Below are 26577 nucleotides of genomic sequence, written 5' to 3' on the forward strand. Positions count from 1 at the left end.
TGGCTTTAGAAGCTTCTGATAGGCTAATTGACATCATTTGAGTCAATTGGAGGTGTACCTGTGGATGTATTTCAAGGCCTACCTTCAAACTCAGTGCCTCTTTGCTTGACATCATGGAAAAATCAAAAGAAATCAGCCAAGACCTTGCTCCTTGGGAGCAATTTCCAAATGCCTGAAGGTACCACATTCAACTGTACAAACAATAGTATGCATGTATAAACACCACGGGACCATGCAGCCGTCATACCGCTCAGGAAGGAGACGCGTTCTGTTTCCTAGAGATGAACGTACTTTGGTGCGAAAAGTGCACATCAATCCCAGAACAACAGCAAAGGACCTTGTGAAGATGCTGAAGGAAACAGGTACAAAAGTATCTATATCCACAGTAAAACGAGTCCTAAATCGACATAACCTGAAAGGCCGCTCAGCAAGGAAGAAGCCACTGCTCCAAAACCGCCATAAAAAAGCTAGGCTACGGTTTGCAACTGCACATGGGGACAAAGATCGTACTTTTTGGAGAAATGTCCTCTGGTCTGATAAAACAAAAATAGAACTGTTTGGCCATAATGACCATCGTTATGTTTGTAGGAGAAAGGGGGATGCTTGCAAGCTGAAGAACACCATCCCAACCGTGAAGCACGGGGGTGGCAGCATCATGTTGTGGGGGTGCTTTGCTGCAGGAGGGACTGGTGCACTTCACAAAATAGATGGCATCATGAGGAAGAACAATTATGTGGATATATTAAAGCAACATCTCAAGACATCAGTCAGGAAGTTAAAGCTTGGTCGCAAATGGGTCTTCCAAATGCACAATGACCCCAAGCATACTTCCAAAGTTGTGGCAAAATGGCTTAAGGACAACAAAGTCAAGGTAATTGGAGTGGCCATCACAAAGCCCTGACCTCAATCCCATAGAAAACTTGTGGGCAGAACTGAAAAAGCGTGTGCGAGCAAGGAGGCCTACAAACCTGACTCAGTTACACCAGCTCTGTCAGGAGGAATGGGCCAAAATCCATCCAATTTATTGTGAGAAGCTTGTGGGAGGCTACCCGAAACGTTTGACCCAAGTTAAACAATTTAAAGGCAATGCTACCAAATACTAATTGAGTGTATGTAAACTTCTGACCCACTGGGAATGTGATGAAAGAAATAATAGCTGAAATGTATTATTCTCTCTACTATTATTCTGACATTTCCCATTCTTAAAATGAAGTGGTGATCCTAACTGACCTAAGACAGGGAATTTTTACCAGGATTAAATGTCAGGAATTGTGAAAAACTGAGTTTAAATGAATTTGGCTAAGGTGTATGTAAACTTCTGACTTCAACTGTATCTCTGTGTGTGGAGTAACGGTCATCCAGAGTTTTTTTTCCCCCTCTGGTTGCACATTTAACATGCTGATAGAAATTTGGTACAACGGATTTAAGTCTCCCTGCATTAAAGTCCCCGGCTACTAGGAGCGCCGCCTCTGGGTGAGCGTTTTCTTGTTTGCTTATGGCGGAATACAGCTCATTCAATGCTGTCTTAGTGCCAGCCTCAGTCTGTGGTGGTATGTACAGTGGGGCAAAAAACTATTTAGTCAGCCACCAATTGTGCAAGTTCTCCCACTTAAAAAGATGAGAGAGGCCTGTAATTTTCATCATAGGTACACTTCAACTATGACAGACAAAATGAGAAAAAAAAATCCAGAAAATCACATTGTAGGATTTTTAATGAATTTAATGAATTTATTTTCAAATTATGGTGGAAAATAAGTATTTGGTCAATAACAAAAGTTTCTCAATACTTTGTTATATACCCTTTGTTGGCAATAACAGAGGTCAAACGTTTTCTGTAAGTCTTCACAAGGTTTTCACACACTGTTGCTGGTATTTTGGCCCATTCCTCCATGCAGATCTCCTCTAGAGCAGTGATGTTTTGGGGCTGTTGCTGGGCAACACGGACTTTCAACTCCCTCCAAAGATTTTCTATGGGGTTGAGATCTGGAGACTGGCTAGGCCACTCCAGGACCTTGAAATGCTTCTTACGAAGCCACTCCTTCGTTGCCCGGGCGGTGTGTTTGGGATCACTGTCATGCTGAAAGACCCAGCCACGTTTCATCTTCAATGCCCTTGCTGATGGAAGGAGGTTTTCACTCAAAATCTCACGATACATGGCCCCATTCATTCTTTCCTTTACACGGATCAGTCGTCCCGGTCCCTTTGCAGAAAAACAGCCCCAAAGCATGATGTTTCCACCCCCATGCTTCACAGTAGGTATGGTGTTCTTTGGATGCAACTCAGCATTCTTTGTCCTCCAAACACGACGAGTTGAGTTTTTACCAAAAAGTTCTATTTTGGTTTCATCTGACCATATGACATTCTCCCAATCTTCTTCTGGATCATCCAAATGCTCTCTAGCAAACTTCAGACGGGCCTGGACATGTACTGGCTTAAGCAGGGGGGCACGTCTGGCACTGCAGGATTTGAGTCCCTGGCGGCGTAGTGTGTTACTGATGGTAGGCTTTGTTACTTTGGTCCCAGCTCTCTGCAGGTCATTCACTAGGTCCCCCCGTGTGGTTCTGGGATTTTTGCTCACCGTTCTTGTGATCATTTTGACCCCACGGGGTGAGATCTTGCGTGGAGCCCCAGATCGAGGGAGATTATCAGTGGTCTTGTATGTCTTCCATTTCCTAATAATTGCTCCCACAGTTGATTTCTTCAAACCAAGCTGCTTACCTATTGCAGATGCAGTCTTCCCAGCCTGGTGCAGGTCTACAATTTTGTTTCTGGTGTCCTTTGACAGCTCTTTGGTCTTGGCCATAGTGGAGTTTGGAGTGTGATTGTTTGAGGTTGTGGACAGGTGTCTTTTATACTGATAACAAGTTCAAACAGGTGCCATTAATACAGGTAACAAGTGGAGGACAGAAGAGCCTCTTAAAGAAGAAGTTACAGGTCTGTGAGAGCCAGAAATCTTGCTTGTTTGTAGGTGACCAAATACTTATTTTCCACCATAATTTGAAAATAAATTCATAAAAAATCCTACAATGTGATTTTCTGGATTTTTTTTTCTAATTTTGTCTGTCATAGTTGAAGTGTACCTATGATGAAAATTACAGGCCTCTCTCATCTTTTTAAGTGGGAGAACTTGCACAATTGGTGGCTGACTAAATACTTTTTTGCCCCACTGTAAACAGCTACAAAAAATGAAAACTCTCTAGGTAGATAGTGTGGTCTACAGCTTATCATGAGATACTCTACCTCAGGCAAGCAATAGCTCGAGACTTCCTTAGATATCGTGCATCAGCTGTTATTTACTAAATACATAGTCCACCGCCCCTTGTCTTACCAGATGCCGCTGTTCTATCCTGCCGGTGCAGCGTATAACCAGGCAGCTGTATGTTGATAGTGTCGGGAGAGAGGGATGTTGTTTGTTTAGTGTTTTCCAGAAGTGGTTAGCGTCTATGGAATCTTCAATTACATTGTGCTGATTTCTGATGTGCTGATCCTTCATTTTCCGTAGTGTATTTCTATATTGTTTGTGATTCACCATAGTGAAGGCGTAGGCTCAGGTTCTGGGTCTTTATGTTTTTGGTTGGATAGGTTTGATCATTTCTTTAGGTTTTTGCAGTCTTCATCAAACCATTTGTCATTGTTGTTAATTTTCGTCTGTGTTCTGTTTGAAATTCTTAGATTTGATAGGGAAGCTGAGAGGTCAAATATACTGTTTAGGTTTTCTACTGCCAAGTTTACAATGTTTTGTCCAGGAGGTTGTCTAAAAGGGATTGAATTTGTGGTTGCCCAATTGTTTTTTGGTAGGTTGCCATACTTCTTTCCTTCCATATATAGCATTTCTTAATGTTATTCAGTTCCTTTGGCTTTGATGCCTCATTATCTCTTTTTCACTCTCCCTAATATGTTGGCTGTTACTCACTTCCTCTCTTTCTTACTTTCTTCAAAATCTCATTACTCCTTTTCACTGTCAGTGGTGGAAAACAACAGTCATCAAACATAATTTGATGATAATAAAAAGCCTCTGAAGGATGCACTACAGTAGCTGTATTATTTTGAACACTCTTCGACAGTGATGCGTCTCTCCCGCTCCTCAGCAGTGAGAAAGGCCTTGATACAACACCTCAGATCATATCAATCTCATACAGGAGGACAGAGGATGTGTCACAAATGGCACACTATTCCCACAATAGTGCACTACTTTTGACCAGGGCACTATATAGGGAATAGGGTGCCATTTGGGATGCAACCTGCTGTAAGAGGCAGCCAGGACCCGGCAGCAGGAGACGGTTATAGCCTGAACACAAACCCTCCTCTACACTACTTTACCAATACATTTCTCATCTGTCCCGGTCCATTCATTGTAAGTAAGTGGGGCTTGTTGTCATTCGCACCCACCCACCCAGCCAGGTTTCTGTGTGTGTGTGGTGTGTAATGTGGGTCAGAGCCCTGTGGTACGGCATGCCCAGGCCCAGTGGTGGAGGTGTCGGTGCTGCAGTGTCTTGTTTCATTAGCAGGTCAGCCTGATTATACGTGTGTAGTGAGGAGGAGCGGTGGTAAGGGAAGTGGCCTGGTTATCACACAGGGGAGGGGCTTACACACTTAAATATGAGAAGTTGTTACCGGGTAAGATCTAGGATTAGCTAAAACCTCCCTGCATTACCATGCAAGGTATGAATATGTGTCTGGATTTGCCGTATTGTGAGTCGAGGTAGGGTTTGGCTATGGGTCTTGAAGTTAGTGTGTGTTGGTGTGGAAAGGGGAAACGAAGGCCTTTCCTGAGCTTGGGGAAGGTGAAGGAAGCCATCCTGAGAAACCAGCAGCGAACACCCCAAACACACACCACTCCCTACTCACACACACACACACACACACACGTCACAAAGCACTTCAACGGACTCCTAGAAACCCCCCCACACACAAAACCAAGGCCCTAGTGTCCTTTTGACCTGAACCCTACACATCCTCTGCATTGCTTCCATCACCAAGGTCGACCTTTCAGTTGAATATACTCTAGGACAACAAATGCAACACACAGTCCTGGTGAAGCAGTTGTCCTTGCTCCGATGGCTTGGTTGGTTGGAGCATGGTTCTTGCACCACCAGCGTTGTGGGTTTGATTCCAGAATGAGACTAAATGCGACCACTGAATTAGCATATTGTCCTCCACCAATGGGGATGTCAAGAAGATGTTTCCACTCCTGGACCCCATGTAAACCCTATGCTCACATGGGAGCCCCACACAGCCAGAGTAGTGGTCTGGTCTACACACAGACAGACCCACAATAAAGCTCTGATGCACATGGAGACGGTTTACCACTGTCACTGGATTAGAGTAAGTGAGTGCTTGCGTCGGTGGGTGGGGACTGTGTGTTTTTGTGTGTGTGTTGAGCATGAGTGTATAGGGTGTGTGTGAGGTTTGGGTTGTTTGTGTGTGTTTTCACAAATGCATATGTGCAAGAGAATGTGTTCCAGTAAAGCCCTAATAAGTACAGTGAGATTGACTGTGTGACATATTGAGTCTAAAGCTGATAAATCATTTGTTTATTCCAACAATGTCTCATCCCACTCGAAAGCTCAATAATGAAAATGAACTGGGTTGTACTGTAAAGAGGTGAGGTGTATCACAGCATCTCACTTCTGACCTGTAAACCCCAGCTAGTGAGTTACTGGAACACTACCTCTGTACTGTACTTTACCACACGCTCAGTATTTTACCAGGCAGATGTCCATTTGAAAAGTAGGTTATTGATTTGATTTCAGCCTGAAAACGAGATCAAAGAATTGAGTTAAGGTCACTGAATAGTAATGATGCAGAGGGAAAACATGCTCATCACAGTAGCTCATTATTCAAACTATTTTGCCCTTTTCTCATAGTTTGTTTTTCAGAACATGAGCTCTTCCTCAGTGAATGAATTTTTCAACCTTAGTTTGAATATACCTTTAAATGTTCCCCTTGATCTCTCACAATATCAAGGCTACTTCAGTATTTTTGTATATGTTTTTTATTCTGAATCCTGGGGTCCAATCACAATAACATCCAATAAAACAACACATAACACATTATTACACACTACCACTACATATCTACAATATAACACATTATTAGTCTGTACAGCAGTCTCCTGTGTTAGTCTGTACAGCAGTCTCCTGTGTTAGTCTGTACAGCAGTCTCCTGTGTTAGTCTGTACAGCAGTCTCCTGTGTTAGTCTGTACAGCAGCCTCCTGTGTTAGTCTGTACAGCAGTCTCCTGTGTTAGTCTGTACAGCAGTCTCCTGTGTTAGTCTGTACAGCAGCCTCCTGTGTTAGTCTGTACAGCAGCCTCCTGTGTTACAGTCAGCATGTAAGAGACCTGAGTTGAATTATTCAAAGCTGTAAGAGCTTGTCCTGGTACTTAGTTAGTACTTACCTCGTAGTATGACACTACCATCTCTCTCTAGCCCTTTCCCTCTTAGAAAAAAAGGGTTCTATGAGAGTGAGAGTCACAGGGGGGAAATGAACAGATGGATGGATTTATGAAAGGAATAAAGACAGCTCAAAGACTGATAGAACAAATTAGTGTTGAAGTAGAGTAGAGCACCTGTCATCATCCGATCTATAATCTGACTATCACTGTTGGGGGGAAAAAGCTATTCAGCGCCAAATGCTAACAGAGGGTGGCCTCAGACAGAGTCTTTATGCTGCTGACTGTGTTCAGTGCTTATGCTAACCCAGCATTGTGTTGACTGTGTGCTGAGCTTTAGGCTGCTACACTATTAAACTATTAATATCTCAGTGTTGACTGTGCTTAGAGAGTACAGAGTAAATACAGAGTAAAAACACTCAGAGTGAGAATATATACTGAGTGTACAAAACATTAAGGACACCTTCCTAATATTGAGTTGCATACCCTTTTTACAGCCTCAATTAGTCGGGGCATGGACTCTACAATGTGTCAAAAGCGTTCCACAGGGATGCTGGCCCATGTTGACTTCAATGCTTCCAACAGTTGTGACAAGTTGGCTGGATGTCCTTAAGGTGGTGGACCATTCTTGATACACATGGGAACTGTTGAGTGTGAAAAACCCAGCAGCGTTGCAGTTCTTGAGACAAACCAGTGGCACCTACTACCATACTCCGTTCAAAGGCACTTAAATATTTATGTCTTGCCCATTCAACCTCTGAATGGCACACATACACAATCCATGTCTCGATTGTCTCAAGGCTTAAAGATCCTTCTTAACCTGTCTCCTCCCCTTTATCTACACCGATTGAAGTGGATTTAACAGGTGACATCAATAAGGGATCATAGCGTTCACCTGGTCAGTCTATGGCATGGAAAGAGCAGGTGTCCTTAATGTTTTGTACACTCAGTGTATATTCTATGTACTGTATGTACATACACAAAATTATTATTATTATTTTTCTTTATAGTAATAAATTATTACTATGTCACTTTATTAGCATCAGGCTAATAGATACTTTAGGTACTGAGGCAGTACTCAGGTCTCTGTGCTACTGGCCCTGTTTTGAGTTAGCTGGATGCTAACAATGCTAACTGTATCCCCCTCACCTGTGTTTTAAGTTAGCTGGATGCTAACTATGCTAACTCCCTCTCCTTGTGTACGTTCCAGGGAAGCCCCACAGCATTGAGAGCTCGGAGCGTGTGCAGCTGTCGGGGACCTATAACGTCCGCAAAGGGAAACTCCTGCTACCAGTAAACCGGTGGACCAGACGCCAGGTCATCCTGTGTGGCACCTGCCTCATCGTCTCCTCCGTCAAAGACAGCCACACGGGCAAGATGCACATCCTGCCCCTCATCGGAGGAAAGGTACAGTAAGACACGGACTGCTGTTCTTGACACCATAGGAATAGAATGACTAGAATAGACATACCCATTCAGTAGAATCACAAAGTTTCAACAAACCTCCCTTTACTGTGTCCTCACCAACTTTCCTATTCCATTTCCATTTGTCTTCATTCTTGTGTCATCAGTGTGCAATCATAGAGATAAATCAACAGTCTTTAATCAACTCAGGGACAGAATCCTGGTGAAGGGCCAATAAGCCATCATTGCAAATCAATGTTAACTCTTCCAACGTCTTATTTCTTATCTGTTTTCCCCACATGATGAAGTACTCTATACCCTCAATGAATTCTCAGCCTATTCACCTTGTCTTCCAATTTAAAAGTATTATCGTGGTTCTGCCTAGTTTAGGCTGGATCCCTATAAATACATTTTCTGGCTTGGCATTTCTCATTCCAAAAGGGGAATTAGGGAGGTAGTCGTTGGTTAATGACTGTTATCCCTTTATGGCTGTGTATCAGCAGCAGGGAAGGATAGACAGGCCCATTGAATAAGCCCTAAGGGCCCTCCTGAAAGAGTCTTTCGATCAGCCTGCCTCACACTGTAGCTAGCTATACAAAGGACTGTCCACATCCCACCACATCCACAGCTTAAACATCATGTCATGCACAAGACAACCTCTAGATCACCATTCACCTCCACAGTGTGTGTGTGTGTGTGTGTGTGTGCATGTACAGTATGTGTGTGTTTGCGCATGCAATTATAATCCTATCTGCATGTGCATACATGTTCGTGTGTGTCTATTTTTACGCTTGATGGAAAATTGCAAACTAAGGCCATTTAATATGAACATCTTAATCCCTGCTGCTGATGTCACTAAACGGAACCATGATCTGTAACATAGAAGAGATTCTAAAATAGGGATTGTCTGGTTTACTGAAAAGTCCCTGGGTTATTATTGGTTTATTCGGATCCCCATTAGCTTTTGCCGAAACAGCAGTTACTCTTCCTTGGGTCCACAATAAAAACATGACAAATAACAAAACACTGGTACACTGATAGACAAGAACAGTCACACAAATGATCTCTACCTCAGTGTGGGCGTCTGTGTGTGTTCTTTGTTCAGTCAGTGGCCCTAAAGATGTGTATCTTGTGTGTCTAAACCTAAAAAGGTGTGTATGTTGTCTTATGTCTTGTCTAACTCTATTTGTTTTCAGCCAATGGTTATACAAATGTCTGTTCATCTTCTGTTTATCTTACATTGAGTGTACAGTTGAAGTCGGAAGTGTACATACACCTTAGCCAAATACATTTAAACTCAGTTTTTCACAATTCCTGACATCTAATCCTAGTAGAAATTCCCTGTTTTAGGTCAGTTAGGATCACCACTTTATTTTAAGAATGTGAAATGTCAGAATAATAGTCGAGAGAATGATTTATTTCAGCTTTTATTTCTTTCATCACATTCCCATTGGGTCAGAAGTTTACATACACTCAATTAGTATTTGGTAGCATTGCCTTTAAATTGTTTAACTTGGGTCAAACGTTTCGGTTAGCTTTCCACAAACTTCCCACAATAAGTTGGGTGAATTTTGGCCCATTCCTCCTGACAGAGCTGGTGTAACTGAGTCAGGTTTGTAGGCCTCCTTGCTCGCGCACACTTTTTCAGTTCTGCCCACACATTAGCTATAGGATTGAGGTCAGTGCTTTGTGATGGCCACTCCAATACCTTGACTTTGTTATCCTTAAGCCATTTTGCCACAACTTTGGAAGTATGCTTGGGGACATTATCCATTTGGAAGACCCATTTGCGACTAAGCTTTAACTTCCTGACTGATGTCTTGATGTTGCTTCAATATATCCACATAATTGTTCTTCCTCATAATGCCATCTATTTTGTGAAGTGCACCAGTCCCTCCTGCAGCAATGCACCCCCACCCCCGTGCCTCACGGTTGGGATGGTGTTCTTCGCTTGCAAGCCTCCCCCTTTTTCCTCCAAACATAACGATGGTCATTATGGCCAAACAGTTCTATTTTTGTTTCATCACTCCAGAGGACATTTCTCCAAAAAGTACAATCTTTGTCCCCATGTGCAGTTGCAAACCGTAGTCTGGCTTTTTTATGTTGGTTTTGGAGCAGTGGCTTCTTCCTTGCTGAGCGGCCTTTCAGGTTATGTTGATATAGGACTCGTTTTACTGTGGATATAGATACTTTTGTACCCGTTTCCTTCAGCATCTTCACAAGGTCCTTTGCTGCTGTTCTGGGATTGATTTGCACTTTTCGCACCAAAGTACGTTCATCTCTAGGAGACAGAACGTGTCTCCTTCCTGAGCGGTATGACGGCTGCGTGGTCCCATAGTGTTTATACTTGCGTACTATTGTTTGTACAGATGAACGTGGTACCTTCAGGCGTTTGGAAATTGCTTCCAAGGATACACCAGACTTGTGGAGGTCTACAATTTTTCTGAGGTCTTGGCTGATTTCTTTTGATTTTCCCATGATGTCAAGCAAAGAGGCACTGAGTTTGAAGGTAGGCCTTGAAATACATCCACAGGTACACCTCCAATTGACTCAAATGATGTCAATTAGCCTATCAGAAGCTTCTAAAGCCATGACATCATTTTCTGGAATTTTCCAAGCTGTTTAAAGGCACAGTCAACTTAGTGTATGTAAACTTCTGACATACTGGAATTGTGATACAATGAATTATAAGTGAAATAATCTGTCTGTAAACAATTGTTGGAAAAATTACTTGTGTCATGCACAAAGTAGATGTCCTAACCGACTTGCCATAACGATAGTTTGTTAAGAAGAAATTTGTGGAGTGGTTGAAAAACGAGTTTTAATGACTCCAACCTAAGTCTGTAAACATCCGAATTCAGCTGTATGTCTTACCCTGAAGGTGTGTGTGTGTTTTCTCTTGCCCCAACGATGTGTGTGCAGGTGGAGGAGGTGAAGAAGCACAGCCACTCCCTGGCGTTCAGCTCAGCAGGGCCCCAGAGCCAGACCTACTATGTCAGCTTTGACAACTTCACTGAACACCTGCGCTGGCACAGACACGCAGCCAAGGTACATTCACACAGTGTGAAGAGGAGTACAGCTCTGAGTGGCACAATATGAGATGCACAATAGCTTCCAGAGGTGTAACACATATATGCTCACTCTCTCATGATCTCTCCTCTTCCTCATCCAAAGTGATGTAGGCCAAAGCCAGGAAACCTATTTTCTAAATATTATCAGGGACGAGCATGTCATGGAAGCCCAGGGGAACACTCAGAATAGAACCTGGAACTAGGAGGAGTGGCACAAGCACAAATCACCGGCTGTAGAGTAGCTAGTTAATCATGTTCAGTATGGGGAGTATTGTGGAACTGGACTAAGTATTCAGTAGGTGTAGGATGGGCCACTATGACAGATAGCAGAAGATGTGCAGTAGATAGTATGTGGCCTGTTTGGTCCGGTCTCACTCACGGTTGACTTCCTGACTTTCTCATTTTAAAAAGCTTGACACACACATCCCAGCAGTCGAGATAATCATGTTTGACACCAGGTTTCCCTTTCTTTCTCTCCCCTCCCCCGGTGGGTCAGATGGTGTCCCAGAGGATCAACTCTGTGGACTTGTCCTGCTGCAGTCTGGAGCAGCTGCCTCCCAACCTCTTCTACAGCCAGGACCTCACCCACCTCAACCTCAAACACAACTTCCTCCCCACAGACCACCGTCTACACCAGCTACAGAGGTAGGTGGTACCATCCAGGGGAAAGGTCTGGGCTAGAATTATATGAGATGGGTTTTATGGCCTGGTACTAGGCTTGGCCTGGTAAGGTTGCACTGCCTTGACGGATCTGGGTATAGCATGGTTTGGCTGGACCACAATAACTTAGGGCTGGAGCTAGACTGTGCTCGACTACACTGGACTAGCCTAAATTGGAGTGGAATTGTCAGAATAGTGCTGGGCTTAAGATGAATGAATAGGGTAGTGTCAGTCAGTGAGAAGGGAAGTGTCAGTTGGCTTAGGACAAGACCTAGTAGAGCTGGGCAGGGTAAGGCTGGCCTGAGCTGGGTTGGTCAGGACAGGGCCTAGTTGGGTTGGTTTGTCTACTAGAGTAGCCCAGACCTGTCTGCCTCTGCAGGGAGGCTTTTAATATGGCCTGCCTCCCTCCTTCACTCTCAGTACTCCTCAGAGGGCACCATCTGGCCCCAGATTAACCTAACATAGCAGGCGTAAAAGAAACACCTGAAAGTAGATCCCCCACATACTGGTCTGAAGAAACGTGAAGAGACATGAAGAAAAAAAATGTCTGGGAAGGTCCTGCACTGTCCAACCAATCCAGTAAATGTGAAGGAGGAGTTAAAATGGAGTGTCACCTTATTAACGTCCAAAAGCCAAAGTCACGTCCAGGCTCTCTTTCCATTTCCCCTGAAAACCGGAATAGACTCGGCAGTGGCTAGCCCCACATTAAAGCATACAGCCAAGACGTACTGTACAGTGTGTGTGTGTGTGTGCGTGCACACACACACACCAGTCACAGCCCATTTTAGGATGCTAGCCAGAAGATGATTTGCCATTTAACTGCACGTGCGTGTCCTTGTACTCTGAGAGAAGAGCAGAGTGGGGCATTGTATGTATGTGTGAGAGAGTATTTTGGGTTGTGTATGTGTGAGACAGAAAGAGTGTGTGTGTGTGTGTGTGTGTGTGTGTGTGTGTGTAAGAGAGGTTGGTTGAAGGCTGCAGAATTGGGGCCTGGAGAATCCTGAAACAGTGGGTTCCTGTTTGATCATTGCAGATTAGAGTAGTGTGTGCATTTGCCCTTCCGACTCTGAATACACATTTGCTCTCATCATTTGACCTCTTCATTTGACCAGCAGGAAAATAATCTTGCAGCAACAGGAAATGTGAATTATTATGTGGATAATAACTCATGGACATTTTTGTAGGGGTTGATACATTTTTTGTTAGGGCAAATCAAGTCTGACAATTAAGTGAAAATTGGAAACTTTAGAAGCCTTTAATATACTACAAGTTTGCATTTCCTGTTACAACAACGGAGTGATCAAATGATGAGAGAACATCTGTATGTGCCAGGACCAACAGGTTCAAGATGAAATGAGGCTCTGGCATATCATAATCATCTGCTGTTTCATATTCTGGGGATAATTACCATTTAAAAGACAGACATGACAGATGAAAAGCTGCTAGTTTGGAGCTAAAAAGATGTGGTTGTTTATGTATGAGAGTTTAATTGCTACAGAGCATCCCTGCTGGTCAGACACAGACAGTTTTGTACTAATGAGTATGGTATATACAATAGTGGAGAGAGAGAGAGCGAGAGGAATGAAAATAGATGGTGTGAGATGATGAATCAACACAGGTAGTTTCTTTTCTCTCTCTCTCTTCCTCTCTGTCCCAGCCTCCTGGCCTCCCTCACTTAGCTGGAATTAAATGGCCATGCAAATCAGTACCCCTGTCATCTAGCTTCCCTTTTCCTCCTAACAAATGATGAAGGGTGTGCCTGCCTGCCTGCGAGCATGTGTGTGTGTGCACGTGTGTGCATGCCTGCCTGCGAGCATGTGGATGTATTTGTTTGTGGGTGTGTGTGAGCAATTGAATGCATTACCAGACTAAAAGGCAGCAGACTTGTCTGTGAGGTTATCAGCTTTGATGCTAACATGGCAAACGGCCCATGAGGGGTGGGTTATGCATCCTCCCCTGTCCCCTAGGGATGAGTTGACTGAAGGTCACCGATCTACTATAGGACACTAAGCCAAATGCCACTTGCCTCTGATGTTGCTACTGACAACACGCTCTGCTTGTTCTCAACATGACAATGTGAAGGTTTCCACTATGATGTGCTGAAGGTTCTGTTTCTATTTTCCTTTCAACTGTTGAGTCAGACCACTGACATTGAGTTAGACCACTGACATTGAGTCAGACCACTGACATTGAGTCAGACCACTGACATTGAGTCAGACCACTGACATTGAGTCAGACCACTGACATTGAGTTAGACCACTGACATTGAGACTAACTCTTCTTTCTCTCTACCCACATCTCTTTATCGCTCTCCTCTCACCACCACCCCTCTCTTCTATATCTCTGACAGGTTCTCTCGTTTGCGGAGCCTCAACCTGTCTAATAACCAGCTGGGTCAGTTCCCCATGGCCATCTGTGACATCTCCACCCTCACCGAGGTCAACCTCAGCTGTAACTACCTGACCAATGTGGACCAAGCTGTGGGATCCATGACCAAGTAAGATTCAGGAAGTGTCTAGGGGTCAGGGGGCATATACAGAGACACAGGCTGCTTCCCATGGCACCCTATTTCCCATAGTGTGTGCTGCTTCAGACCAGAGCCTGCGGAGTTAACTTCATGGGGTGATATTAGGGAATATACATAGATGTCGAGGTAGATGTCACCCTTAACCACAGTTCTAGGATCAGATGACCTCACCCCTAACCTCCTAAAGAAGACGACATATCTGACCCTGTATCAGTGGTTAGGGGCAGTTTCTATCTACTCCAGACACAGTCAGGAGGCTATCTGAAATGTTATGAATATATGAAATAAAATAAATATTTAAGACGTTAGTTATTGTCTGATGATCTGACAGAGGAAAAGTGATAGTAGTTCAGAGTGGGGCATTAATCTAGGACAGGAGAGAGAAACTGTGATAAGGTGATGCGTGCCTCCTCTCAGCAGCAGCATAGCTGAGCACCTCTCCTCTCCTCACATATGATGGAAGGATCTGGAATACAGCCTGTGGCTTCCCCAATAAGCCCTCTCGGCCTCAATGCTAATGCTGCCACCTACTGGCTGTAGCGAGATTGACCTTAGTATCAGAATGTGGTGAAGAACGGTGTTCAAAAGGGACTTAACAGTTTGTAATGAAGCTCTTTTGATTGTACTTGATCACCATGCATTGGACAGGGACTCCTGAAAGAACAGAGAAATGTCAGAAAAAGCTGAACTGATTTGTACTTAGGGCTCTAAAGTGCGACCATTTTGGTCGCATATAATCCTATATATTTTGCTGTGCGGCCTGACATTTTGGGAGCACCAGTGCGAGAAAACATTTTACCCATATAATAATTGTTGTAATGATTAGGCTTCGCTGAACCGTTGTTCCAGAGTGCCCTAGAGAAAAGGTGTTACTGTGAAGGCTGCACCATTACCAAAAAGAAAACAGATTGTTTCTAGCGCAAACATTTAAAAAGATATGACCCATATTACCAGCGCAATGTTTTTTTCTTCCTATAGTCAGTGGATTGTCGGGCTGCGTTTCACATTCATAAACCATGTTGCGGGCCGTTCTAAAACTACTCCTGGGCATTATTTTACACCTTGTTCAGTCATGTTACTGCTTTAGCTTCTTAGTTAACAACCTGGTTACTTTACCAGTACATCCAAACATGTGGGGCACAGAAAGAAAAAGTGATAGCAAAGACAGAACAGTATGAAGATGGGCAGAAACTGCTTCTTCAATAAAAATTCCCTCTAGCGCTTGTAGGCGATGTCATGGCGACATTGGCTAGCTAAGCTCATGCGCAGAAAAACGCATTCGGGTCTAATGGTCATAGGGCTGACCCCATTTACACGTTGATTTTGTCCATCCACACCAGACGTCATCAGGACACGCAGGTTGAAGTTGAAATGTCAAAACGAACTCTGAACCAACTATATTCATTTGGAGACAGGTCGAAACACATATGAACCATGCATATACATGTAGCAAGCTAGCTTGCTGTTGCCAGCTAATTTGACCTGGAATAAACATTGGGTTGTTATTTTACTTAACATGCACACGGTCCTTTTTTGTGGATCTTGGTCGATTTTTTTTTACACATTTTGAATCACAAAATTGTGTGTTCTCTTAAATTAGGGATTTCAGTAACAGAACGTTTCAGTCAGAAATTGATGTGCAACACGGACAGCGCGATGTTGCTGTTATGTGGTGGTCGCTGCAGCACGGAGGAGAAAGACAACCGGTGCTAGTAACACAGTCACTCGCTGTCATTTTTTTTTTAACACAGCGCAGCAAGTCTGAGCGCCACCCAGCACAATCAAATCAATTGCGGTCGGACTCCCAAGAAAAATATTGGCGCACTGTATGATGAAATAATTAAGATAATGTCATTTGTGTCTTAATTATTTCATCATACAGTGCGCTTAAAGCATCAGACAAGCTCAGTGCATATAGTTGATTTGATTGAAACACATTGGATGTGTCTATATGGAAAAATATACGTTTGAAATGTTAAATTGGTCCTAAGAACAGACGACTCTCGGTCGACCAATATTTTTATTTGTCGGAGACAGCCCTAAACGGTCGTCTCGCGCCGAACTACGCATGTGCAGGCCGTCAAAGCAAAGGCAATCCTTCGATATAAAGCTAGCTCCTGAAAATGAAAACGTGTCAGTTTGTCACTTTCACAAGGTTGGAGTAATAACGTGTTCTACAACTTAAGACATTGTCTCGACTCTAGAGTGCAATTACATTTCGAGAAAATAAACAAGGAACAATTTTTCACTTCTCAAACTCAAGTCGGCTTTGTGTGTTTCTAAGCGTTCCTAGAAATCTCACCATGTTGCGCCTTTGGGTTTAGAAAGTCTGGGATTGCTCCTTCAGGAGACCAATCATCATATCATTGCCAAAGATGTTATATTATATTGACAAGATACTCGTGTGCCCGCAGGCGGGAGGAGTCGAGATCAGGTGGGACCATTATAGCAAATGAGAGGGCAGATACGCGTGTGAACAATCAGCACAACTCGGATATAAAGTTTCTGAAATGCCACGTGCGTCCCCTTAAATCAGTGCATTCGTAACAACCTAACCATTATGAAACTTCTATTCGATCAAATAAGGTTCACGTAGAAAATTAGAGATTACATGTTTTGTTGCCCAAGTTCGACACTCATCGTCCTCCATACAAAAATTGCTCACTTCGTGGACTTATTTTCATGAACAGATTTTGGGCAGAGTAAACCCTCTCGCTTTGCCTCTTCCTCTCTGTCATAGGAAATTAATGAATGACAGATCTCTTGGATATTGTCACTCACAAACTTGACTTTCTTAAAGAGACAGTGTTCAATTTTCAATGTAATGCATCTCAATATATAAATAGTGCTTGTGATACACAAATGTCTGTACAGGGTTACATATATGATTCTAGGGTACAACGTGTACTTCAAAAGTAGCTTTAATTCATACAGTATAAGCCTAATAGAGGCTACATGCAATCAAATAAAACATTTATTATTATTTTCTGGTGCTCCTAAATGTTATGTTGTGCTCCTAACTTTGTAAAGCTGGGGGCACCAGCGCCCTCTCTGAACTATATAAGGCTTCTATGTGCAGAGTCATTCTGATGCATTAGAAGTTTTTCACATGAAGTTAAAGTGCTGTCTACTCACACCATGCTCTCCCTCCCGTCTCTCTCTCTTTCTCTCTCCCTCTCTTCAGTCTGCAGACGTTTCTCCTGGACGGTAACTGTCTGAGTGAGTTACCCAGTGAGCTGGGCTCTCTCCAGAGACTGGGCTACCTGGGCCTGTCCTTCAACCAATTTAGCCACGTGCCCCAGGTGCTGGAGCGGCTGACCTCCATGGAGAGACTGTGTATGGCTGGAAACAGCCTGGACACACTGGTGCTGCAGAGCTTCAGACTGCTCCGGTTCAAACATGTCGACCTACGGTATGTGGCTAGATAGATAGACAGACAGACAGGCAAGCAGGCAGAGACACTCTTGCACTCTTTATTCAGATCCTATCTCCAGTCACAGTGTATCCTCATAACAAGCAGATAACAGGCTTTGCACCCAGCCCAAACCATCTGGTGTCCCATTTTTTCCCATTGCATGTACAGTAATGGCAGATGCATAGAGACTTGGTCACAAGATGAACACCAAGCGTCTTATGATCTGATCACAATGTATACCTAGCCAGAATCACGTCTAAACACCTGGTGGGAAACATTTCATCTCACTGATTTTGGTCACAATCCAATCACACAATGCTTATAATCCCATCCATGTGTAGACACGTTTGACTGGAGTTACAGTATCTCTCTATTGCAAAACTCAAACTGAGAGGAAGCTATACTGTATGAGTCGAAAACCAGACAAACAGACAGTCACTATGAAACAGAACCAGGCTAAACAGACAGTCGGTATGGGACAGAACCAGATTAAACAGGCAAAGACACAGAAGTCAAGGTACATGTTGCCTTTAACCACAGATCTAGGATCAGATGATCTCACAGAATCAGGCTAAACAAACATTCAGTATGGAACAGAACCACGCTAAACAGACAATTAGCTTGGAAAAGAACCAGGCTAAACAGACCGTTAGCTTGGAACCAGGCTAAACAGAGTCAGTTTGGAAAGTCTCGTAATTATTACTAGAGCGGTGTTCTCCCTCCTGCTTGGCAAAGAGCAGGCCTTGAGTGACTTAACATTATTTGTCTACTTAATACATCACTCCTCACAGTGTTAGGAGATAATGTCTATTTTCTCTAGATCATGTTCTCAAGCTCAGGACCAAAGATCACACATGAGTGTAGATAGAGATGATGATGGTGAGATGTGGTCTGTTCTGTTCTTTTTGTCGGTGGGTGCAGCTTTTTCCAGTCTTGTACAAAAATACCTAGAAATGTGCCAAGTGTCAGGTCAGTTAATGAGTAACCCTGATGGTGAATACACAGTGATAGGGCCGTTGAGGTCAGACCTTAAACCTAAAGTATAGCAGAGGAGACCTCAGTACCTTTGTTAAGTCACACATCCTATATGAAATATCAGACCATCTATTGGAGATTGGAGATATTGAATCAATGTGTTAATTTCAATAAAACTCAGGTGTCAACCACAAAATAACAACCTGTCATCAAAGTTGATTTCAAATCGAATTCACTTCGGTTGACAACTCGATCAAGTATCCATCCATACAGACATTGATTTTGATCTGACGTCTGTGTCCGGAGGGTTAATTATGCTACGGACCATACTGCCTACTGTACAGTTATGAGAGAGCTCTGACCTCTGTGCCATCAGGCTGAATAAGATCCGGGTGGTGGTTCCAGACGAGCCAGACCTGCTGAGACACGTGACCCAGCTGGATGTGCGTGACAACGGGCTGGAGGAGCTGGATGCCTCCCTGTTCCTCCACCTGGAGGTCCTCCACTGTGAGAGGAACCACATTGTCACCCTCAAGGCCAAGGGCTCTATGCTCAAGGCTGTCTACGCACAGAACAATGGTGAGTCCCCAGTTAGAGTCCATCTATGCCTGCTGTACTTGTAATAGTGTAGGTTGAAGTTGCCCCTAGACACTGATCTTGGGTCAGTTTAGAATTTTCCACACCAATGATTACGGTTAGGATTGGGGGAGTGGAAACTGATCCTAGATCTGTAAATAGCCTGTGTCATTCTCAATCTCCGTCACTGCATTTCTCTGTCACTACCTAGCTACAGTATCTGGTTCCATTTGTCATGTCACACATGCTGGTGGTTTAGTGCTCTTGTTCTCTTCTACAGATCTACAGGAGCTAGATGTCAGTCCAGTGCCATCCAACCTCACCTACATGGACATCTCCAGGTCAGGCCAATGCCCTCATATAAACACACTCAACATTGCTGAAAATACACAAACTCTCTTAAAACCTCTTCTGGATAGGACCCTTCATCTCAGTTTCTGCCTAAAATGACATACCCAAATCTAACTGCATGTAGCTCTGGACATGAAGCAAGGATATGCATATTCTTGATACTATTGGAAAGGAAACACTTTGAAGTTTGTGGAGATGTGAAATTCATGTAGGAGAATATATCACAATAGATCTGGTAAAAACAAAGTGTTTCCTATTTTTATATTTGTTGCGTCATCTTTGAAATGCAAAAGAAAGGCCATACATTGAGATAGGAAGGATACTTTAGAAGTTGCCCACAACATACATTCAAGAATGAGAGAGCTACATAATATTTAGTATGAAGTCTCTCAGGTGTCCCTCACGAGTTTGCCCAAATGTACCCAAGTGGCCAAATTGGTCAATTGATACATTTTCTAGTACATAGCAATAGAGAACATAAAAAAAAGCTACCACTAGAACTCAAGTTGACTATTACTTATTTTATTGAATATTTATTTTAACAGGGGGTGAGCCCGGCATCCATATATCAAATACACAACACATATCTAAAACATATACAGTTTAAGTCAGAAGTTTACATACACCTTAGCCAAATACATTTAATCTCAGTTTTTCACAATTCCTGACATTTAATCCTAGTAAAAATTCCCTGTCTTAGGTCAGTTAGGATCACCACTTTATTTTAAGAATGTGAAATGTCAGAATAATAGTAGAGAGAATTATTTATTTCAGCTTTTATTTCTTTCATCACATTCCCAGTGGGTCAGAAGTTTACATACACTCAATTAGTATTTGGTAGCATTGCCTTTAAATTGTTTAACTTGGGTCAAACGTTTTGGCTAGCCTTCCACAAGCTTCCCAGAATAAATTTTGTGAATTTTGGCCCATTCCTCCTGACAGAGCTGGTGTAACTGAGTCAGGTTTGTGGGCCTCCTTGCTCGCACACTCTTTTTCAGTTCTCCCCACAAATTTTCTACAAGATTGAGGTCAGGGCTTTGTGATGGCCACTCCAATACCTTAACTTTGTTGTCCTTAAGCCATTTTGCCATAACTTTGGAAGTATGCTTGAGGTCATTGTCCATTTGGAAGACCCATTTGCGACCAAGCTTTAACTTCCTGACTGGTGTCTTGAGATGTTGCTTCAATATATCCACCTAATATTCCTTCCTCATGGTGCCATCAATTTTGTGAAGTGCACCAGTCCCTCCTGCAGCAATGCACCCCCACAACATGATGCTGCCACCTCTGTGCTTCACAGTTGGGATGGTGTTCTTTGGCTTGCAAGCCTCCCCCTTTTTCCTCCAAACATAACGATGGTCATTATGGCCAAACTGTTCTATTTTTGTTTCATCAGACCAGAGGACATTTCTCCAAAAAGTACCGTCTTTGTCTCCATGTGCAGTTGCAAACCGTAGTCAGGCTTTTTTATGGCGGTTTTGGAGCAGGCTTCTTCCTTGCTGAGCGGCCTTTCAGGTTATGTCGATATAGGACTCGTTTTACTGTGGATATAGATACTTTTGTACCTGTTTCCTCCAGCATCTTCACAAGGTCCTTTGCTGTTGTTCTGGGATTGATTTGCACTTTTCGCACCAAAGTACGTTCATCTCTAGGAGACAGAACGTGTCTCCTTCCTGAGCGGAATGATGGCTGTGTGGTCCCATGGTGTTTATACTTGCGTACTATTGTTTGTACAGATGAACGTGTTACCTTCAGGCATTTGGAAATTGCTCCCAAGGATCAACCAGACTTGTGGAGGTCTACAATTTTTTTCTGAGGTCTTGGCTGATTTCTTTTGATTTTCCCATGATGTCAAGCAAAGAGGCACTGAGTTTGAAGGTAGGCCTTGACATACATCCACAGGTACACCTCCAATTGACTGAAATTATGTCAATTAGCCTATCAGACGCTTCTAAAGCCATGACATCATTTTCGGGAATTTTCCAAGCTGTTTAAAGGCACAGTCAACTTAGTGTATGTAAACTTCTGACCCACTGGAATTGTGATTAAGTAAAATATTCTGTCTGTAAACAATTGGTTGAAAAATGACTTGTGTCATGCACAAAGTAGATGTCCTAACCTACTTGCCAAAACTATAGTTTGTTAAGAAGAAATTTGTGGAGTGTTTGAAAAACGAGTTTTAATGACTCCAACCTAAGTGTAAGTAAACTTCCGACTTCAACTGTGTGTGTGTGTGTGTGTGTGTGTGTGTGTGTGTGTGTGTGTGTGTGTGTGTGTGTGTGTGTGTGTGTGTGTGTGTGTGTGTGTGTGTGTCTCAAAGAAACATATCTCAAATGAATATGCAACCATTTGAACAACTGCATTAGCATGAGAAGCAAAAACGTATTTTACTTGCTGTTCTAAAAGTGGATATTTTACTTCCAAAAACACGTATTTCTTGCTGGAATCAAAACTGTGCTCATCCATTCGTTCTGTGTCACTCTCCCAGCCAATTTCTGCAATTATCTCCTCCAAATTTGTATACTTGGAATTCGATTTAGCTTTTCAGTTTTGAGAAAAGTTTGTAGAAGAGAAGGAACCGCTGCGTGATGTAAACTACCGTGCGTCCTGGTTGCTTTCACCATTAGAATGAACACTGTTGCACACAGCTCTAGCATGATGGCTGTTTGTCATACAAAGGCTGTTCACATACTGCTTGAAAGTCCAGCTCATTGGCTATCTAGATAGCTATGTTTCAAAATGATAGGTGGACATTGGACCAAGACACTGTCAATCAAGTGACCACCGCTAGTCTCATTGGTGCGTAATGATGGCTGACCTTCATGGGCTAATTGACGTGTTGTGTAGCCAATACGTAATGTAGAATGATGAAACAAGTTTGGTTACCTTCTAGAGTGTCTGAGGATTGCACAGAAACCGAACTTGACCAGGTTAAACAACATTTTTCCAATTAGATTTCATAAATTGTTTTGTTGAAAGAGTCGGAATACATGCAAAACACATCAAACAAAACTATCCTATATTTTATATCTGGGACACTCAGGGTGACAAATCAGACCAAGATTACTGAATGTAAGTACCTTATTTACCATCAGAGGTGAATTTATTAAACCAGTTGCCTTGGTAAACGTGTTTTGTTGTTGTGCACTATCCTCAAACAATAGCATGGTCTTTTTTTGCTGTAATAGCTACTGTACATCGGACACTGCAGTTAGATTAACAATCATTTAAGCTTTCTGACGATATAAGACATGTTTATGTCCCTGAAAGTTGACTGTTGTTTACAACACCATTCTAGTCACATATCGCATATGGAGCAGCAACTGTAGATGTTAAACCCAACATACTCACAAAGTCTCCTCAAACCTGACCTCTCTCTCTCTCTCTCTCGCATCCTCTCTCTTTCTGTAGGAATCGTATGGAGGCTGTCCCAGATTGGCTGTGTGAGATAAAGAAACTAGAAGTTCTGGACCTCAGCCACAACCTTGTTACTGAGCTCCCAGCACGGTCGGTCTCTCTATCTCTCTCTCCCATATATCTCTCTTTCACTCACATTCTCTGTATCACAGCATAGTCAAATCAAATCAAGTTTATTTTATATAGCCCTTCGTACATCAGCTAATATCTCGAAGTGCTGTACAGAAACCCAGCCTAAAACCCCAAACAGCAAGCAATGCAGGTGTAGAAGCACGGTGGCTAGGAAAAACTCCCTAGAAAGGCCAAAACCTAGGAAGAAACCTAGAGAGGAACCAGGCTATGAGGGGTGGCCAGTCCTCTTCTGGCTGTGCCGGGTGGAGATTATAACAGAACATGGCCAAGATGTATAGTCAGTTTCTCTCCATGTTCCCTGCTCCCAATGTCTCACTACTGTCAAATCTATCTTTCTATTCTCCCAATGGCTTTGTCTCAATTATCTTAAACAGCTTAAACAGCTTGTCTGCTTCCATTCATAATCACTCATGTCAGAGCACTGGATGGGTATTCCACCATGTTGATTCCACCTCTCATGTCCTGCCAGATCAGTGATCATGGAGGGAAGGACACAAGGAAAGGAAACAAGGATGCTAGTTCAAACTGTTGAGACACAGCCAGTGGTCTCATTGACTCCCTCGAGCCACATAGCATTGTGTATAGAACAATGAAAGTGAATGGAATATTGCATATCTGTGTGCCCTGCTCATGGACAGTCTACTGTCCCTCACCAAGCACAATAAATCAACCTGATAGTCACAACCATCCCATTCTCTCTAACTCTCTTTTTATATCCCACCCTCCCCACATTGTGAGAAAAACATCTTAGTGCCCTCCCTCTTGACATCGGAGATAATTCTTTCACATTTTAGAGTTAATTTTCTGCAATTCTACATATTTTGCCATGGGGTAGAGAGAAGATTTAGCAATTTAATAACTAATTTCATGCAATTCGCTAGCTTATTTCCTGCAATTTTGCAAATTTTGCCATAAGGTGGAGGGAAATGTTTGCAGTTTTCTGACTGAGATTGACAAACAAAATCAATGGGGGCCCCCCGGCCGGTAATTCAACCATGACAACAAGTTTAGATAGCTGACCGCTAGCTTAGCAATGTAAAAACTGCTGCTGCACAACCAAATTTCAATATTGTACTATTCTAACTCGCAACAGTAAGTTGAGAACCCCGACTGAGTGCCCCAAAAATGTCAAATATAAAACTAAATATTTTGGGGGCGATTGATCCGAGGGCCTTCAAAAGGGGGGCCCCGCGGGCTGCCAGTTGCCCATCCCTGCTTCAGATGATCCTTCCTTCTCTCTCTCCCGCTCGCTGTATTCACTCTCTCCCTTTCCCTCTCCCTCTCTATACCCAGTTCAAATCAAATTTTAGACACACACTCATGCACCCGCACGCTCACACACCGCCCCCATTAGACCAGCTGTACTGTGACACTGCGTGCGTGTTTGTCTAAACTGGGTGGTAATAGAAGGCATGGGATGGGGGTGGGGCAGGGATGTTGACGTGGAAACAGAAATGAACAGTACTTCTAGTAGAGCCTGCAGCTGAAATGCATCATTCTGACACTTCCTGAGTAGAAAATAGAACTGTACAGTGCATCTCTTACAAGCGTACTTTCCATGTCCCCACTCCTTTGTCTTTAGGGACATTTAAACATTTACTGGGGAGGGCTGTTCCAACTGGAGGTCTCCTATAAATATACACCCCCCCAACATTTTAAAATAGTTTCACACGACTCTCCCCTTGTACTGTAAAAAAACAAATGTGCACACCCTTCCCCCTCATATAATGAATTGAAAATAATGTTTACGACGACAAATAACAATAACTGTAGCGGCTCTGTGTTTATGAATGCGGATATTGACGTTGCCACTTCAGCATGCTTTTGTGGCGCCGTCGATGCCACGCAGGGCTACAGGCCAGAAGCTTGAGGTTTTGCCTGTTGAATCCATTTTAGAATAAGCCTGTAACATAACAAAATGTGGGAAAAGGGCCTGAATACTTTCCGAATGCACTGTACACTACGATCAGAGCCTGCTGCAGAGAATGATCAGTGAGGTGGAAATCAGATTTCAACATTTTTATTAGGGCGGCGAATAGCCAGGGACCTCACGATACAATATTATCATGATACCTAGTCGCCGATATGATACAGTGTGTATTGCTATTCTCATGATTCTATATGTATTGCGATTCAATACTGTGATTTTTATTGCGATTTGGTGTTACAAACATATTGCTCACCATATGTTTGCTACAGAGGGACAAGACAGAGAATGGGTTTTGATCAGTCATGGAAATAAAAGTGCTGAAAACAAATGGGCTCCCTATTTAAAAAGAAGATGGAGAACAAGCAGTATGAAGGAGTTTTGGTGCAGGTACAGCCAACTAGCGCCAAAATAATATTGCGATATTGTCAATACGATATATCGTCAAAAATGATATCCAGATGCGTAACTGTAGCGATTTCTTCCCCCATCACAAATTTTTATGCTGTATTTACAATTATATTAAAAGGTTCAACAAATTCAACAAATTTTCCAACAACCGGCATCTGTGCCAATGGACCATAACCAATAAGCAAAGCATACCAACTTCGGCTGCCTCAACATAATGGTTTGCGTTTTCACCACCACAATCTGCAAAGTTTGGATGCTTAATAATATTTGGGACGAATGTACGCAGGTAGCCTACAGGATACTTTTGAAGTGGCCTAATCAGCTTAAAAGATTGTGACTGGTTGTGTTTATGCCACAGATAAAATGTAATACATTTTCAAAGTTAAATGACAAATATTTTGACAATATTGAAGCATTACGGGTTCTACAGTAGGTGCACCAGGGATAGCCGCTCGGATTGGAGAGGAGGCAGAGCGCGTTAAAGGAAAAATCCACCGAAAACATCATTCCTATTAGTTACAGTGTTAAATAACACTATGTGAGAACAATATTTTTTGTGAACAAATGTTTCATTTTGTCATTATAATAAGGTTGGTAGCAACATGTGAAAATCATTGTGTAAATCTGTTGCAGCTCAAGTCGACTATAAAACCCACAATGCAATGCTCTCTCTATAGGTAGCGAGCTAGCAAACGTATCTACACACAATAATACCAAAGTCAATATCAGCATGTAGCTAATTAGCTGTAAAATCTCCTAAACAAACTGCAATTCCAATTTAGGAGTCTACAATCTCACAATGTTCAACCTGCAGATCGATGTGCCTCACAGAGTGGAGTCTGACATCCACAACGGCACCATGCAATGCACCCTGGACTGAAGAGGCAGACAAATATGAGAAATGTGTTATACCCTCTGTTAAATTACTAATTTCTCGGGTAGGAAAATCGCTAAAATATAATCAATGGCTCATTGGAGAGAAGACGACGTACCTCGTTATGATATTGGCCAGTATTGAAATCTGACATGTATGATAGACGTTTTTGTGATCTAAAAATCGTGTTCGATATTCACTTCCAGTTTAGTGAGAGCGACTTTATCTCAATGCTACGTGGTACCGGCCAAATGTCTTCCTGCTTGAACGGCAATATCTCAAATACACATGGAAACATGAAGTGACCCAGGCAATCAATATAACATTGCTCAGAGATGCACCAAAAACAATATAACATTCAAAATGGGTGAATCTTTACTTTAAGCTTTCCTGAATAACTGGGCCTGCTGGGAGCGTGTGGCCAGATTATTATCGGACGGTTTA

The 26577-nt window shown here is 42.8% G+C and overlaps 1 protein-coding gene across 2 annotated transcripts in view; it reads left to right on the forward strand.

The window, feature by feature from the left end:
• The window catches only part of phlpp1 (PH domain and leucine rich repeat protein phosphatase 1), an 83411-nt gene that overhangs the window by 50312 nt on the left and 6522 nt on the right, over positions 1–26577 (forward strand). Inside the window, exons 2-9 of one of the 2 annotated variants that reach the window (XM_039004027.1) lie at positions 7604–7800; positions 10720–10845; positions 11365–11513; positions 13879–14025; positions 17240–17467; positions 18822–19024; positions 19302–19362; positions 22784–22879. In XM_039004027.1, coding sequence (XP_038859955.1) covers positions 7604–7800; positions 10720–10845; positions 11365–11513; positions 13879–14025; positions 17240–17467; positions 18822–19024; positions 19302–19362; positions 22784–22879 — 1207 coding nt within the window. The remainder of the gene's footprint in view (positions 1–7603; positions 7801–10719; positions 10846–11364; positions 11514–13878; positions 14026–17239; positions 17468–18821; positions 19025–19301; positions 19363–22783; positions 22880–26577) is intronic. The other variant, XM_039004028.1, reaches the window with a different exon arrangement.

This window comes from Salvelinus namaycush, chromosome 11 (assembly GCF_016432855.1).
Source record: "Salvelinus namaycush isolate Seneca chromosome 11, SaNama_1.0, whole genome shotgun sequence".
NCBI lineage: Eukaryota > Metazoa > Chordata > Actinopteri > Salmoniformes > Salmonidae > Salvelinus > Salvelinus namaycush.